Source organism: Salmo trutta, chromosome 38, assembly GCF_901001165.1.
Source record: "Salmo trutta chromosome 38, fSalTru1.1, whole genome shotgun sequence".
NCBI classification, from domain to species: domain Eukaryota; kingdom Metazoa; phylum Chordata; class Actinopteri; order Salmoniformes; family Salmonidae; genus Salmo; species Salmo trutta.
In genome coordinates, this window is record NC_042994.1 from 19,832,027 (window position 1) to 19,844,863 (window position 12,837).

At 41.6% G+C, this 12,837-nt stretch overlaps 1 protein-coding gene across 2 annotated transcripts in view; it reads right to left on the minus strand.

Annotated features, from left to right (window-relative positions):
• The window catches only part of LOC115178300 (heterogeneous nuclear ribonucleoprotein L-like), a 54,997-nt gene that overhangs the window by 13,316 nt on the left and 28,844 nt on the right, over positions 1-12,837 (minus strand). For both annotated transcript variants that reach the window (XM_029739412.1, XM_029739413.1), the window contains exons 3-6: positions 10,624-10,861; positions 7,679-7,764; positions 5,550-5,646; positions 5,360-5,432 (exon numbers count right to left, since the gene is read on the minus strand). In XM_029739412.1, coding sequence (XP_029595272.1) covers positions 5,360-5,432; positions 5,550-5,646; positions 7,679-7,764; positions 10,624-10,861 — 494 coding nt within the window. The remainder of the gene's footprint in view (positions 1-5,359; positions 5,433-5,549; positions 5,647-7,678; positions 7,765-10,623; positions 10,862-12,837) is intronic.

Below are 12,837 nucleotides of genomic sequence, written 5' to 3' on the forward strand. Positions count from 1 at the left end.
CTCAACCTGTCCTACATCATTTGAACATCGTTTTTTTCAGTCTAATTTCAACAACGCGAGAGAGAACTGGTGCTGCTCACGCAGACATAAATGGAAGGTGAGGCGCTGAGTTAAAAGAACGCATGCCATCCTCTCCCCAGCTCCCACGGGCCACGGGGGACCGAGCTCATGCAGAGCTAAGCTAATTGGTACAAAACGATCAGTTAGGCAGGCAGGAGCCGGTGGGATTGGTGGGTTGCCATATTTGTACAGAAACCACAAAGAGAGTGGAGAGGAGAAGGATTAACTGAGAGGAGGAGTGACCTTGACGCTTGCACTGAGCCGACAGGGTCGCCATTCACCTGGCAGAGTGGCAGGGAGAGAGACAGAGAGAGGGGGGAGGAGGGGAGAGAGACTGCGGGAGAGAGTGAGGAGGGGAGAGATACACTTCTAGACTTTACTTGTGTTTTGAGGCAATGTTCCTGAGTACCTTCGAGGCGATGCACTCTCAAAAGAACGAACAAGAGGTTTGAAAGACAACATCCATAAACTACTATGTGATTCTGATGAGAAGAATTACATCTCTTTACACGCTGTCCTTCTCTATGTTTATATAATAAGCTACTGTATATACACCGAACAATCCTTTTTGAAGAGCATCTGATATGTTAAGGGGCTCAAGTGCGAATATAGCATTTCAATTTCCCCAAAATGCAAGCTGATTAGGATTTAAATTTACCGTCTGCGGCTCAAGAGGATTGTCTGGTGCTGTTTTATTTTAATTTCTCTCTGTTTGCACCAAAGAGCTTCCAATCCATTATTATTCTGGCTTTTTTCATGTCAGCATTTTATTTTCAGCCTCTTGCTATTTTTCTAGTTGCTTCTCTGTCTCCTTCCTCCGGTCAATAAAAACAATTGGAAGCTGACCACACATCCTCAACTCCATGGAAAAAAGTCCTTGACGCCGTCAAAGTCAAACAGACGTTCAAATCCAATATACGGCAAGGCGATCGATTGGAAAGCAGCCCTGGCTTGTGGGTGATAAGACACTGTTTACCCTCCATTTGCGGAGAGAGAATGGGAATCGGGACTGGCATGTCAATCACACCGTCCAACGGATGTTTAATCAAGCCCAAGTCACACAAGGCAGGCTTTCTGCTTGGTTAAAAACCATGCTCCCATTTATATGAATATGATTATGGGCTGTAGTCTATCTACGGCACCTCATATTGTTGAAGCATCCCCAGTACATGAGAGCTTCAAATTCAGAGACCAAGGGTTCTCTTTTATTGAGCATTGTAATGCTATAATATTTGGGGTGGGGACAATGCTATTGTACAGTGCATTCGGAAAGTATTCCGACCCCTTGACCTTTTCCACATTTTGTTACGTTACAGCCTTATTCTAAAATGGATTAAATATTTTTTTCACTCATCGATCTACACACAACACCCCATTATGACAAAGCAAAAACTGGTTTTTAGAACATTTAGCAAAAATATGAATAAAAACCCCCCGGAAATATCAAATTTACATAAGTATTCAGACCCTTTATTCAGTACTTTGTTGAAGTGCCTTTGGCAGCGATTACAGCCTCGAGTCTTCTTGGGTATGATGCTACAAGCTTGGCACACCTGTATTTGGGGAGTTTCTCCCATTCTTCTATGCAGATCCTCTCAAGCTCTGTCAGGTTGAGGGGGGAGCGTCGCTGCTCAGCTATTTTCAGGTCTCTTCAGAGATGTTCGATCGGGTTCAAGTCCGGGCTTTGGCTGTGCCACCCAAGGACATTCAGAGACTTGTCCCAAAGCCCCTCCTGCTTTGTCGTGGCTGTGTGTGTATGGTTGTTGTCCTGTTGGAAGGTGAACCTTCACCCCAGTCTGAGGTCCTGAGCGCTCTGGAGCAGGTTTTCATTAAGGATCTCTCTGTACTTTGCTCCATTCATCTTTCCCTCAATCCTGACTAGTCTCCCAGTCCCTACCTCTGAAAAACATCTCCACAGCATGATGCTGCCACCAACATGCTTCATTGTAGGGATGGTGCCAGATTTCCTCCAGACGTGACGCTTGGCATTCAGGAAAAAGGGTTCAATCTTGGTTTCATCAGACCAGAGAATCTTGTTTCTCATGGTCTGAGAGTCCTAGGTTCCTTTTGGAAAACTCCAAGCGGGCTGTCATGTGCCTTTTACTGAGGAGTGGCTTCCGTCTGACCACTCTACCATAAAGGCCTGATTGGTGGAGTGCTGCAGAGATGGTTGTCCTTCTGGAACGTTCTCTCATCTCCACAAAGGAACTCTTGAGCTCTGTCAGAGTGACCATCGGGTTCTTGGTCACCTCCCTGACCATGGCCCTTCTCCCTGATTGCTCAGTTTGGCCGGGCGTCCAGCTATAGTCTTGGTGGTTCCAAACTTCTTCCATTTAAGAATGATGGAGGCCACTGTGTTATTGGGGACCTTCAATGCTGCAGACATTTTTTGGTACCGTTCCCCAGATCTGTGCCTCGACACAATCCTGTCTCTACCGACAATTCCCTCGACCTCATGGCTTGGTTTTAGCTCTGACATGCACTGTCAACTGTGGGACCTTATATAGACAGGTGTCTGCCTCCCAAACCATGTCCAATCAATTGAAATGACCACAGATGGACTCTAATCAAGTTGTCGAAACATCTCAAGGATGATCAATGGAAACAGGATGCACTTGGGCTCAATTTCGAGTCTCATAGCAAAGGGTCTGAATACTTATGTAAATAAGGTATTTCTGTTTTTTATTTTTTATAAATGTGCATAAATGTCTAAAAACTTATTTTCGCTTTGTCTTTATGGGTTATTGTGCATAGATTGCTGAGAATTAAAAATAATTTAATCAATTTTAGTACAAGGCTGTAACGTAACAAAATGTGGAAAAAGGGAAGGGGACAGAATACTTCCCGAATGCACTGTATAACTGTATATCAAATTAATATGCACTGATTCATTGGTGTGGGCTCAGCAAAGGGACAGGGAATAGGCTCAGCAAAGTCAAGGTCTGTTGTCAGATTCTATGATGTCTTCACCGATTGAGTAGTAAAATAGATAGATGACAAAATGAAAGATTAAAGGGGGAGTGGAGGGGGGGATTAGCAATAGCCCTTTCATCGATGTTGCTTTATTCTCTGGACTTACTCAACACTGACAAATCCAAGGGTATGAGCATGCTCATTGTATTTCAATATTTTGTGTCAGCATTTGTACCATGCAATGTAGGCTACCATGGCTATGGCAAAGGGATGAATGTTCTTATTTTTCAAAGATCCAATGTTTCCATAAAGATCTATTCAAGGACAGACTGATAGAAATGGAGGCATATTCATGGGTTGCACCTCCATCACTCAGTTGCGCCTTTGCCATTGTTATCAACGAACGTTCTACAGATGCTGCAGCGTATTGATGCCTGATTGTTAATGCCCAGTCTTTCGGAACGGGGGCTAATGACTGTTTAATCAAATGTACACTATAGCGGCCTGGAAATACGATGACATTGCTAAAGTAGACAAATCATTTGTAGAAAACAACTTTGCCATCATTGTCGTCAAGTTTGTTTTAGAGAGATGGCAATTTTGTCACCAGCCCACAAAAGTTGGCCAGAAATAGCTAGCAATGCTAATGTTAGCTAGCTAAAATGTCAGCGCTCTCCCCTCAATCTAAAGTTATACTGTATCTGAAGTAAATCTGGCGACATCACAATGATGACAAAAGCTTGTCCTAAAAATGATTTGCTTTTCCTTTTGAAATGTCATTGGGTGTCAAAGCCATAGTAATGTACTTTAGACGAAATCTTCATCAGTATCCATTGAGACTGCATTGAGTAGAATGCTCAGCTGGGCATCAGTCCTAAAAGGAACATTCAAAACAATATTGTGACGAAACGTGCCACTCATGAATATATCGGTTTTGATCTGTTTTCACAGATAATTGAATCCTTTCTTGACTATGAAAAGCCAACTGACATTTACTCCTGAGGTGTTAAACTATTGACCCTGTTGGTCATCTATGAACGTCTGGAAGAACGATCTGGCCTAAATGACCATGTACTGTTATAATCTTCACACGGCCACCCCTCAGAGCCTGGTTCCTCTCTAGGTTCCTTCCTCGGTTCCTTCCTTTCTAGCGAGTTTTTCCTAGCCACTGTGCTTCTACATCTGCATCGTTTGCTATTTGGGGTTTTAGGCTGGGTTTCTGTATAGCACTTTGTGACAACTGCTGATGTAAAAAGGGCTTTATAAAATAAATGTGATTGATTGGTTGCAATAAAATATTGATTTGCTTCTTAGAGCATGTATACACAATCAGATGTCTCTCTTCCTAACTAAGTACATAAGCACATATGCATGTAAGGTCTACTAGACCTGTTGTATTCTATGCATGTGACTAATACAATTTGATTTGACATCTGGATAAGATAAGGTTGGGTTTAGTGGATAAAATACCCTTTGTGGTTAAAAAGTGAAGGTACAACTAGACCAGTGTTTCCCAAACTCGGTCCTGGCCCCCCTGGATGCACGTTTAGTATTTTGCCCTAGCACTACACAGCTGATCCAAATAATCAAAGCTTGATGATGAGTTTGGGAAACCCTGTACTAGACACTGACGACTGGGCCGTACCCACTCTGACCTGCAGCACTGAGCAGTAGGGGGTGCTAAAGCAACAGCAAGCTACAACACTATAAGCACAGGAAGTGGTAAACAGAGAGGGTGCCCATCATCAGCTAAATCTGACATTTCTATTGGCAATTAATACGTAAAACAAAAGGATATGTATGTAACCTCTGATGGAACAAGTGCGAATGACTGAAAGAAAACAAATATTTTTTTAACAGAGAGGCTATTTTGACTCATTTTAGTTAGGAAATGAAGAACACTAGGCAGGGACAAAGACTGAGGCCTAATGTTGAAGAGAAAACAACAGACGAACTGGCAAATTGAGATTCATGGCCGATCTTTAAGGAACGAATGTAAAACCACAATTGTGGAACTCATTTCTTGTCACAGCCCATTTCAACTGATTATGGGTCTGTAGGAGTGTGAAGGTTGAAAGGGTTTTGAAATGGTTTGACAACCACGGCTAAAGAATTGATGGTTGCTCTGCTCACCATATTTTAATTCCAGCTCTTTGTAAAACAGAAGTGACACACACACAACGCACACACACAAATGTCGTATTCATTAGAGCATGCAACGGAGGATGGTTTAAAACGTTTAGCCACAGAGAACTAAAATGAGCGTTTCTTATTGGATAAGTCCAGGTAGTCTCTCCTTGTTCCAGTCTGTTTTCTTCAGTTTGCTACCTAATGAATACGACCCTAGTGCAGGAAGAGATTCAGCAGAGAAGGAAGGATATCGTACCTCGCCTGACGAGAAAGGGCTTGGTGTAGTCCCAGCTATCATTGTCGTTGCGGAGGACGTTGAGTCGCGTGGGCTGCATGGGGAGAGAGAGCAGAGCACCGCTGCATGTGTGTTAGGGGTCCACAGGGATCCTGGTGGAGTGTGTGTGAGCACTGTGTGTGTATGTGGGTTTGTGAGTGTGTGTGTTTACCCGAGCGTATTCGATCTTCAGGGTGCAGCAGCCGGCATATATGTCTGCTCCGTTGAGAGCCGATTTCGCCTTCTGGGCGTTTTTGACAGTTTCGAACGTGGCGACACCATTAAGGAAGAGCAACCGAGAGGATCTCAGTGGAATTCAAAACATTGTGGGGCAAACAGAGTAGATCAGTGTATAATCATAGTGACCAGAAGGCAATAACATAGGAGATGGAGCAAGAACCACAAGCCACCCTGCAGACGACTAAGGCTGTTTGCATACTCTTGGGTCACTCAGCCCAATGCAGTTCTGCTTCAGAGAAGCTGTAATCAGCTCAGCAATTGCAGATTAGTTTATAGAATAGGGCCCTGTTCAAATCCTCCTAAAATACATTCTCGCTTCCTTGTAAGTAATCCCTCATCTGACACGGCATAATTGGTGCAATTACAATGGAAAGCTTGCTTGCATCAATCCATTCATGTCAGATCAGTAATTAGTTGAAGAAGATAGGAAGGAAGGATTCCTTTTTAGAGTATTTGAACAAGGCCCTATTCCATAAGCTTATTGGCAGTGACTGTGCCGATTACAGCTACTCTAAAGGGACTGTAGTCTCTCTCTAACATCATCACATCTTTTCAAGCTGCTCTGCTTCCAGTAAAATGCAGACGAGTAGATCGTTATGCAAATTCGGTAGTAAAAGTAAAATGCACTATAAAAACCTAAGAGCATTAAAAGGTCCAAAATGTCTGTGTTAATATAATTGAAATCTAATTGAGGTGGGCCAAATTGTCTTTCTATTTCTCGCTTGTTGAGCCTATGTCTTCAAATATTATATGATAAAATACAGTATGTGATGTTACGCCCATTGGAACACACACACACACACACACACACACACACACACACACACACACACACACACACACACACACACACACACACACACACACACACACCAGATCAAACACACATGCAACACAGAGGGCCTTAGAAACCCCCATTGCCACGGCAACCACATCCCAGTGGCAATAAAACAGGGGATTTAAGCATCCATCTCCCATAAAACCCAAACCTGAAACAACAGTGACAACAATCCCTTGTCTCCTGAATTCCCATTGGCCAATCTCTGCTCCTAGTGGTACCATTAGCAAGAAACTCTTGACTGATAGCTGTACATGATCCACATAATGAGCCAACTTGGAGACAAAGTGAAATGTCTTATAATGCCAGACAGTAAATATAAACAGCTGCCCACTGCGTTACAATGTGATTATAAATAAGGGAACAATTTGGGAATTAGTTATCAAATTACTATGAACTAGGTATATCAGTAGTTCAGTATATCAGTTAAAAAGTACCTCCCATTGTTGATCATTTTTCCAAGAAGATACAAAAACTGAACACAAATGTGGTTCCCACTCCAGAACTGCATGCACTGACTGGCCTACAACATGGAAATGATTACATAGGTTGTTCATCTGATATAAGGCTTGCATAATGAAAAGTGTGTTGAAATACGGCCACTAACCCACTACACATACTGGAGGTGTGCAAACCATAATAGACACACACACACACACACACACACACACACACACACACACACACACACACACACACACACACACACACATACACACATACACACACACACACTGCTTCCGACATATAAGCGAGCGCTGGTGCTGTCAGGTGTTTATTCATGCGAAGTGTGTGTGTGTGTCAGGAGTGTGTGTGCGTGATGCCGAGAGACAGTCATCCATATTTGATGAAGGGCCATCTCGTCCGCTGGAATGCTGCTCATGCTGATTCAGTGCTCTCGAGGACCCGGTTCGAGTGGAGTGGGCTCTGCTCCTCCACTCTGAAGCTTTTTACAGCCCTGAGTGTGTTTGTGTGTGGGGCCAGCACTGACTGACAGCTTGTTTCCCACTCCAAAATGACACCCTGATGCAGGTGTGCATACTCATACAAACCCACAGGGAGACATACACAGACACTTACGCAAAATCACTCATACAGACAAGACTCTCGAATCAATACACATGCACATGCATCCACTCTACATGCATCCTCGGCACAAACCCACCCGTGCATACACGGACACACACGCCTGCAGTAGCCCAGCTTGACCCCAGAAAGGATATTCCACCATGGCCTGGATTCCATTGCGTTTGAAGATGACAATGCGCAGCACGTTGCCTATGGGATTGCAGACTGTGTACAGAACATCCTAGAAGACAGAAGAGCAACGACTGGGTTCTGACTAATGCCGTAATGAACACAGTAATAAGCAACAGTTTCCTGAAAGCTTAGTAGTTCGTGTGGTATTTTTCTAGATGACTCAGACCGACACCACAAGTAGAAACACATTTCTTCTTGCTTCTTTTAGTTATATTTGTTCATGGATAGAAGATTGGCTGTCAGTTAAACATACATTTTAGACTTTACGTTACTCTTTTGTGGCTGAGCTGCTGGGTTGTCGAGATAAATAACATGCCACATTAGCTACAAGGCTTTCAGGAAATCCAAGCTAAATCGTTGTAAACTAAATCCTTGTAAGCAACACATTTGTAAAGTTAAACCATTGTGAACTTAAACATTGTAAACTATTGTGACCAAAACCATTGCCGAACTATTGCAAACTTAACCATTGCCTCATGAACTAAACCATCGTAAGCTAAAATACCATAAGCTAAACCATGGCATTGTGTACTAAACCATGATAAACAAACCATCATAAGCAAACCTATCACGAATTAAGACTGAAACCACTGTAAGCCAAACCATAGTGAAATAAACTATTTTAAATGAAACCATCGTAAACTAAACCATTTTGAACAATATCCTTGCAAGCTTCCCACTGGACACACGTCATTTCACGGTGGAGAATTGGGTAATATCTGGTAGATCCGTTGATCAGTGAGATTTCAACCTTTATTCACCCACTCAAAAAGACAGCCAAAAGTTTGTTTCATTCCCAATGTGTTATCACTATGCTTTCAACCATCTAAAAGCACAACCAAATTCTAATGGAAAATCAATGTCTGATTTTTGGTTTAGTTTTCACCTAAATGTGTTATCACTATGCTTTCAACCATTTAAAAGCACAACAAAGTTCAAATGGGAATACAATGTCAGATATTTAGTTTATTTAGATACAACAACTTAATGTGTTATCACTGTGCTTGATCTAATACCACAACCAAATGACCTGGATTGTAGTTACCTGAGATTACATTCAAGTACATGGTGGATCGATGCCGTTTGGGTTTTTGTACAGATTATTGATTTCTACAGATCTGCGGCTCTGAATGCTTTCTATGATTACATGAGAAGACATTTATTGTTACAGTAACCTCAAAATGTACCCACGGATGTGCTACTCATTTTAAGGTTGAATAAATACTGTTATATTAGTTTGCAAAATAGCCTTAACATTATGCTATTTGCTGTCTTACAAAGGTAATATTGAATTGTGTTTGGTTGACTATGCAACCAAATATCAACATTTAAAGGATATGTATCAAGTGCTTGGATAGTTCCATCTGGGTCACTGGGTTAATCATATTCTTTAACTTCTATTTTTGGTTGAAATGGAGACGTGAATCCAACATATAATTTGTTAACTTGTCAACAAGTTATTAGGCTATTTACCGTATTGCAAAAGTGATATTGAATTGTGTTTGGTTGACAACACAACCAAATATCAACTTTTGAAGGAGACGCATCTTCTGCTTGGATATCTGTGCCACTGAGTTTGGCTTCAATTCCAGTTTGTCAACAAATGAATAATTGATATGTTGGATTCACGTCTCCATTTCAAACAAAGCAATATATGTTCAAAAATAGGACTAAATCAAATCAAACTTTAAATTCACTTTAAATACAGTTTTATTTGATTTAATCCTATTCTTCAACTTTTATTTTTGGTTGAGATGGAGTCATGAATCAAACAATTCTAGTATTAACTCGTAGATTCCATTTCAAAAAATTGTTTTGTTTCAAGTCTATTTTTAGTTGAATCCTGGGCTAAATAGCATCATTGATGATATACAGAATGATTGATAAAGTATGGGTTACATTTAATTTGCTCTGTGAACCTACCCTTTGGAATGACTTCGATAGCAACAGTGAGATTTCAACAATCACTCTCACGACAGCACATTAGTAAAGACAAAATCTCTAAATTTGCACGACAATCGTGTGCCGTATTCTATAGATGTAATCTTTGAACATCTACATTTTCTAAATTTGGTCGGTCACCAGAGATCAGCCTCGATGTTGCGGTGGGTTACTAATGTGTGCCTTTGTCACTGGTTCTTCCTTTGACAGCTATGTCATGATGATGGCGTTCGAAGCCATGGAGAGTGCCGACAGGCCGTGACATGCGGCGCCAATGAAGTGGTCCTGTATGGCTGAGTTGGTGGTGCATGGCACTTGAAACGGCAGGATTGTGGGTTTCGATTCCCTGGGCCACCCACATGTGAAATTTATGCAGGCATGACTGTACGTCGCTTTGGATGAAAGCATCTGCTAAAAGGCATATATATTATTATATTATGGTAATAGTCCGTGACAAATATCAATGTTAAACTGGGTTTAGTTAAAAACCTGGATGGGACCGAAGGAATAGCTGTAGATAGATCAACTGTCCAGTAGGAGCAGCTGCCCAGTCTATTGTTTTGATCCTATAGTGGATATTACGTTGAAAATCTGACGTTGTTGAAAGGTAAAAATTCGACATAGACAAACCTTGTATAATATATGTTGAAAAATGGTTACCATGATGACATAATCCTGTGGTTGAAATGTAACCCCTCAAAACAACAGCTTATGACAGTTGACGACTTTTTTCAAATCCAAGGTATTTTCCACGTAGATTCCACATCACAATATGTTGACAAATTACGTTGAAACAACATTGATTTAACCAGCTTGTGCCCAGTGGGTTGACTTCCGTAAGTTAAACTATTGAAAGCTAAACCATTGTAAACTAAACAATCGTCAACTAAACCATACTGAACAAAAATATTGTCAACATTGTAAACTCAACCATTGCACTGAACTGGCATGAAGTTCATGAACTTACAGTGGTGATGGGATAGAGGGGGTTCTGAATGGAGAGGAGCAGGACTTTGTTGCCACTGCTGGGGTCATCGGCATTAGTTGGCCGCGTGATCCTCTTACTGGTGGAGTAGTTGAAGAAGGCCTGCTGGCCGGCAATGTAGACCGCTTCGATGGCCCCGCATGTCACGCACTGGTCGGCGCTCTCCATGGCTTCAAACTCCACCAGCGCCTGACGCTTGAACGGCATCATCATGACGTAGCTGTCAAAGGAAGACCCAGTGACAAAGACACAATTAGTAACCCACCGCAACATCGAGGCTGATCTCTGGTGACCGACAAAATTTTGAAAATGTTGATAGCTACTTAGCATGAAATATGGTTATAAGGCACACGATTGTTGTGGGAGTTTCGTCCTTTTGTCTCATGACAGAGAAAAGGTTTCCTTTTTATTGGATGCTGTGCAACACTCAACAACAAAAAAATCGGACTGTCATGCAATATCTGTTGAAAGCAGTGATAGTGTAATCTACCTGTAAACTACCTGCCATCTTGCTGCCAAAGAGGACCACAATGGAAATAAACTTTAGGGCTTTAATGTGTTTTTATCCTCAATACTGTTTTATGTATGTAATGTTGGCTCCAGCTGGAGCTGCCTGATACTTTAAATGATCTAATAAATTCAGTCAATCAACAAATCAATCAACAAACCTTGTTTCAGTCATGTTACAGACATTTGATGAGTGTCAAGCAACAATCCATGTTTTTACTTCTCAATCAATCCAAAGAAAACAATGTTTTTTTTTGGGGGGGGGGGGGGGGGTTACAACAACCTTTGTCACAAAATGCTTTACTAGCCCCCCAAAAGCAAGCAAAAGGAAAAAACTCCCTATAAGGAAAACACATTTTTCCATTTTTCCATTGATCCATAACCATACTATCATCCTCAACTTTAGAATTAGTAAGCAACAAGCCCTACGTCCAATACATCTCTTTACACAGCTCTCCTTTCGCAACAATCATATCGATCAGAATCAGCCTTCAGGAATCATCTACATCCTGCCACGGGAAACATTCATACACAATAAGCAACCCCACACACTGAAGACTTAGCCAGTGTTTCACTCAGTGGCCCATATTCAGTTTTAGCTCCTCAATTTCCTAGTTAGATATCTCAATGTTTTTCTTATACAGACTCCATGCAGTGATGGTAAAATAGAAGTAGATGCTCGTATGAGGATTTGTCTCATCTAACAGAACCCCAAACCACACCGAGGTAATTGCTTTGTAACTCAACCTTTGTGGAGAGACGCCAGATAGAAACCAAACTCTTTTTAAGTTCTCACCTCTCTTGAGGTGCTGCTATTCTGCCCTACCAAGCAAAAAGGCAGTAACTGCTAATTTGGTCGAAAATGTGTTAATGTAATTTTTGCTACATTAAATACATGCTTAATCATGTGGACAAGTATCCTGCCTCTATTGTATTGTGTTTTGGAGAAAATGGGGGTCATGTTAGCAGTAACTGCTTAAAGTTACTTTGAAACCAAGGTAAATAAAAGCCATTTTTCTCAGTTTAACGCTATGAGCAGTTACTGCCTTTTTGCTTGGTAGGGCCACGCATTGTATTTTTGTTGAACTAGAAAGAGTTCAACATAAGTTAAAATAAAATGTCCCCCTGGTTATGCTTTATTTTACAGCCAGCAACTATTCATCTAGCTAGTATCTTACATTATCTACTAAGAACGGCTGGTATTGGATGTTTGGGATTATAAGATATTATCAGGTGGTCATCCCTATATTATAACTGCATGATAATGCACTACTTAAATTGCAGACAGAGCACACTCCACCTTCATAAATACCATTGCACAACAAAGCCTCCCCATCATTCTAATGTGAATGCTGTCCTTGAGGCTACTGTTTGAGTGGAGCTGACAGCTCACGTTCACCGTGTCCCGATATGTCTGCCTATGGCGTACTCGGAGGGACCTACACTATATTGATATTGCACCAACCTAAAAATACCCTCGCCTGATTTCAATTCCGACTACAGCACCGGGGAACATCCTCTACCAGCGCACAAGTCAAGTCCTTGCAATCAAATCCACATCCCATAATACTCCCCGAGTTACAGAAATATCAAGTGACACTGGGATGGATGGTGGCAGGGAGATATTTACAATAATCACAGGCATATTGGCCCCGTGCACACTCTGGCTGTAAAACTGATGTACAACGC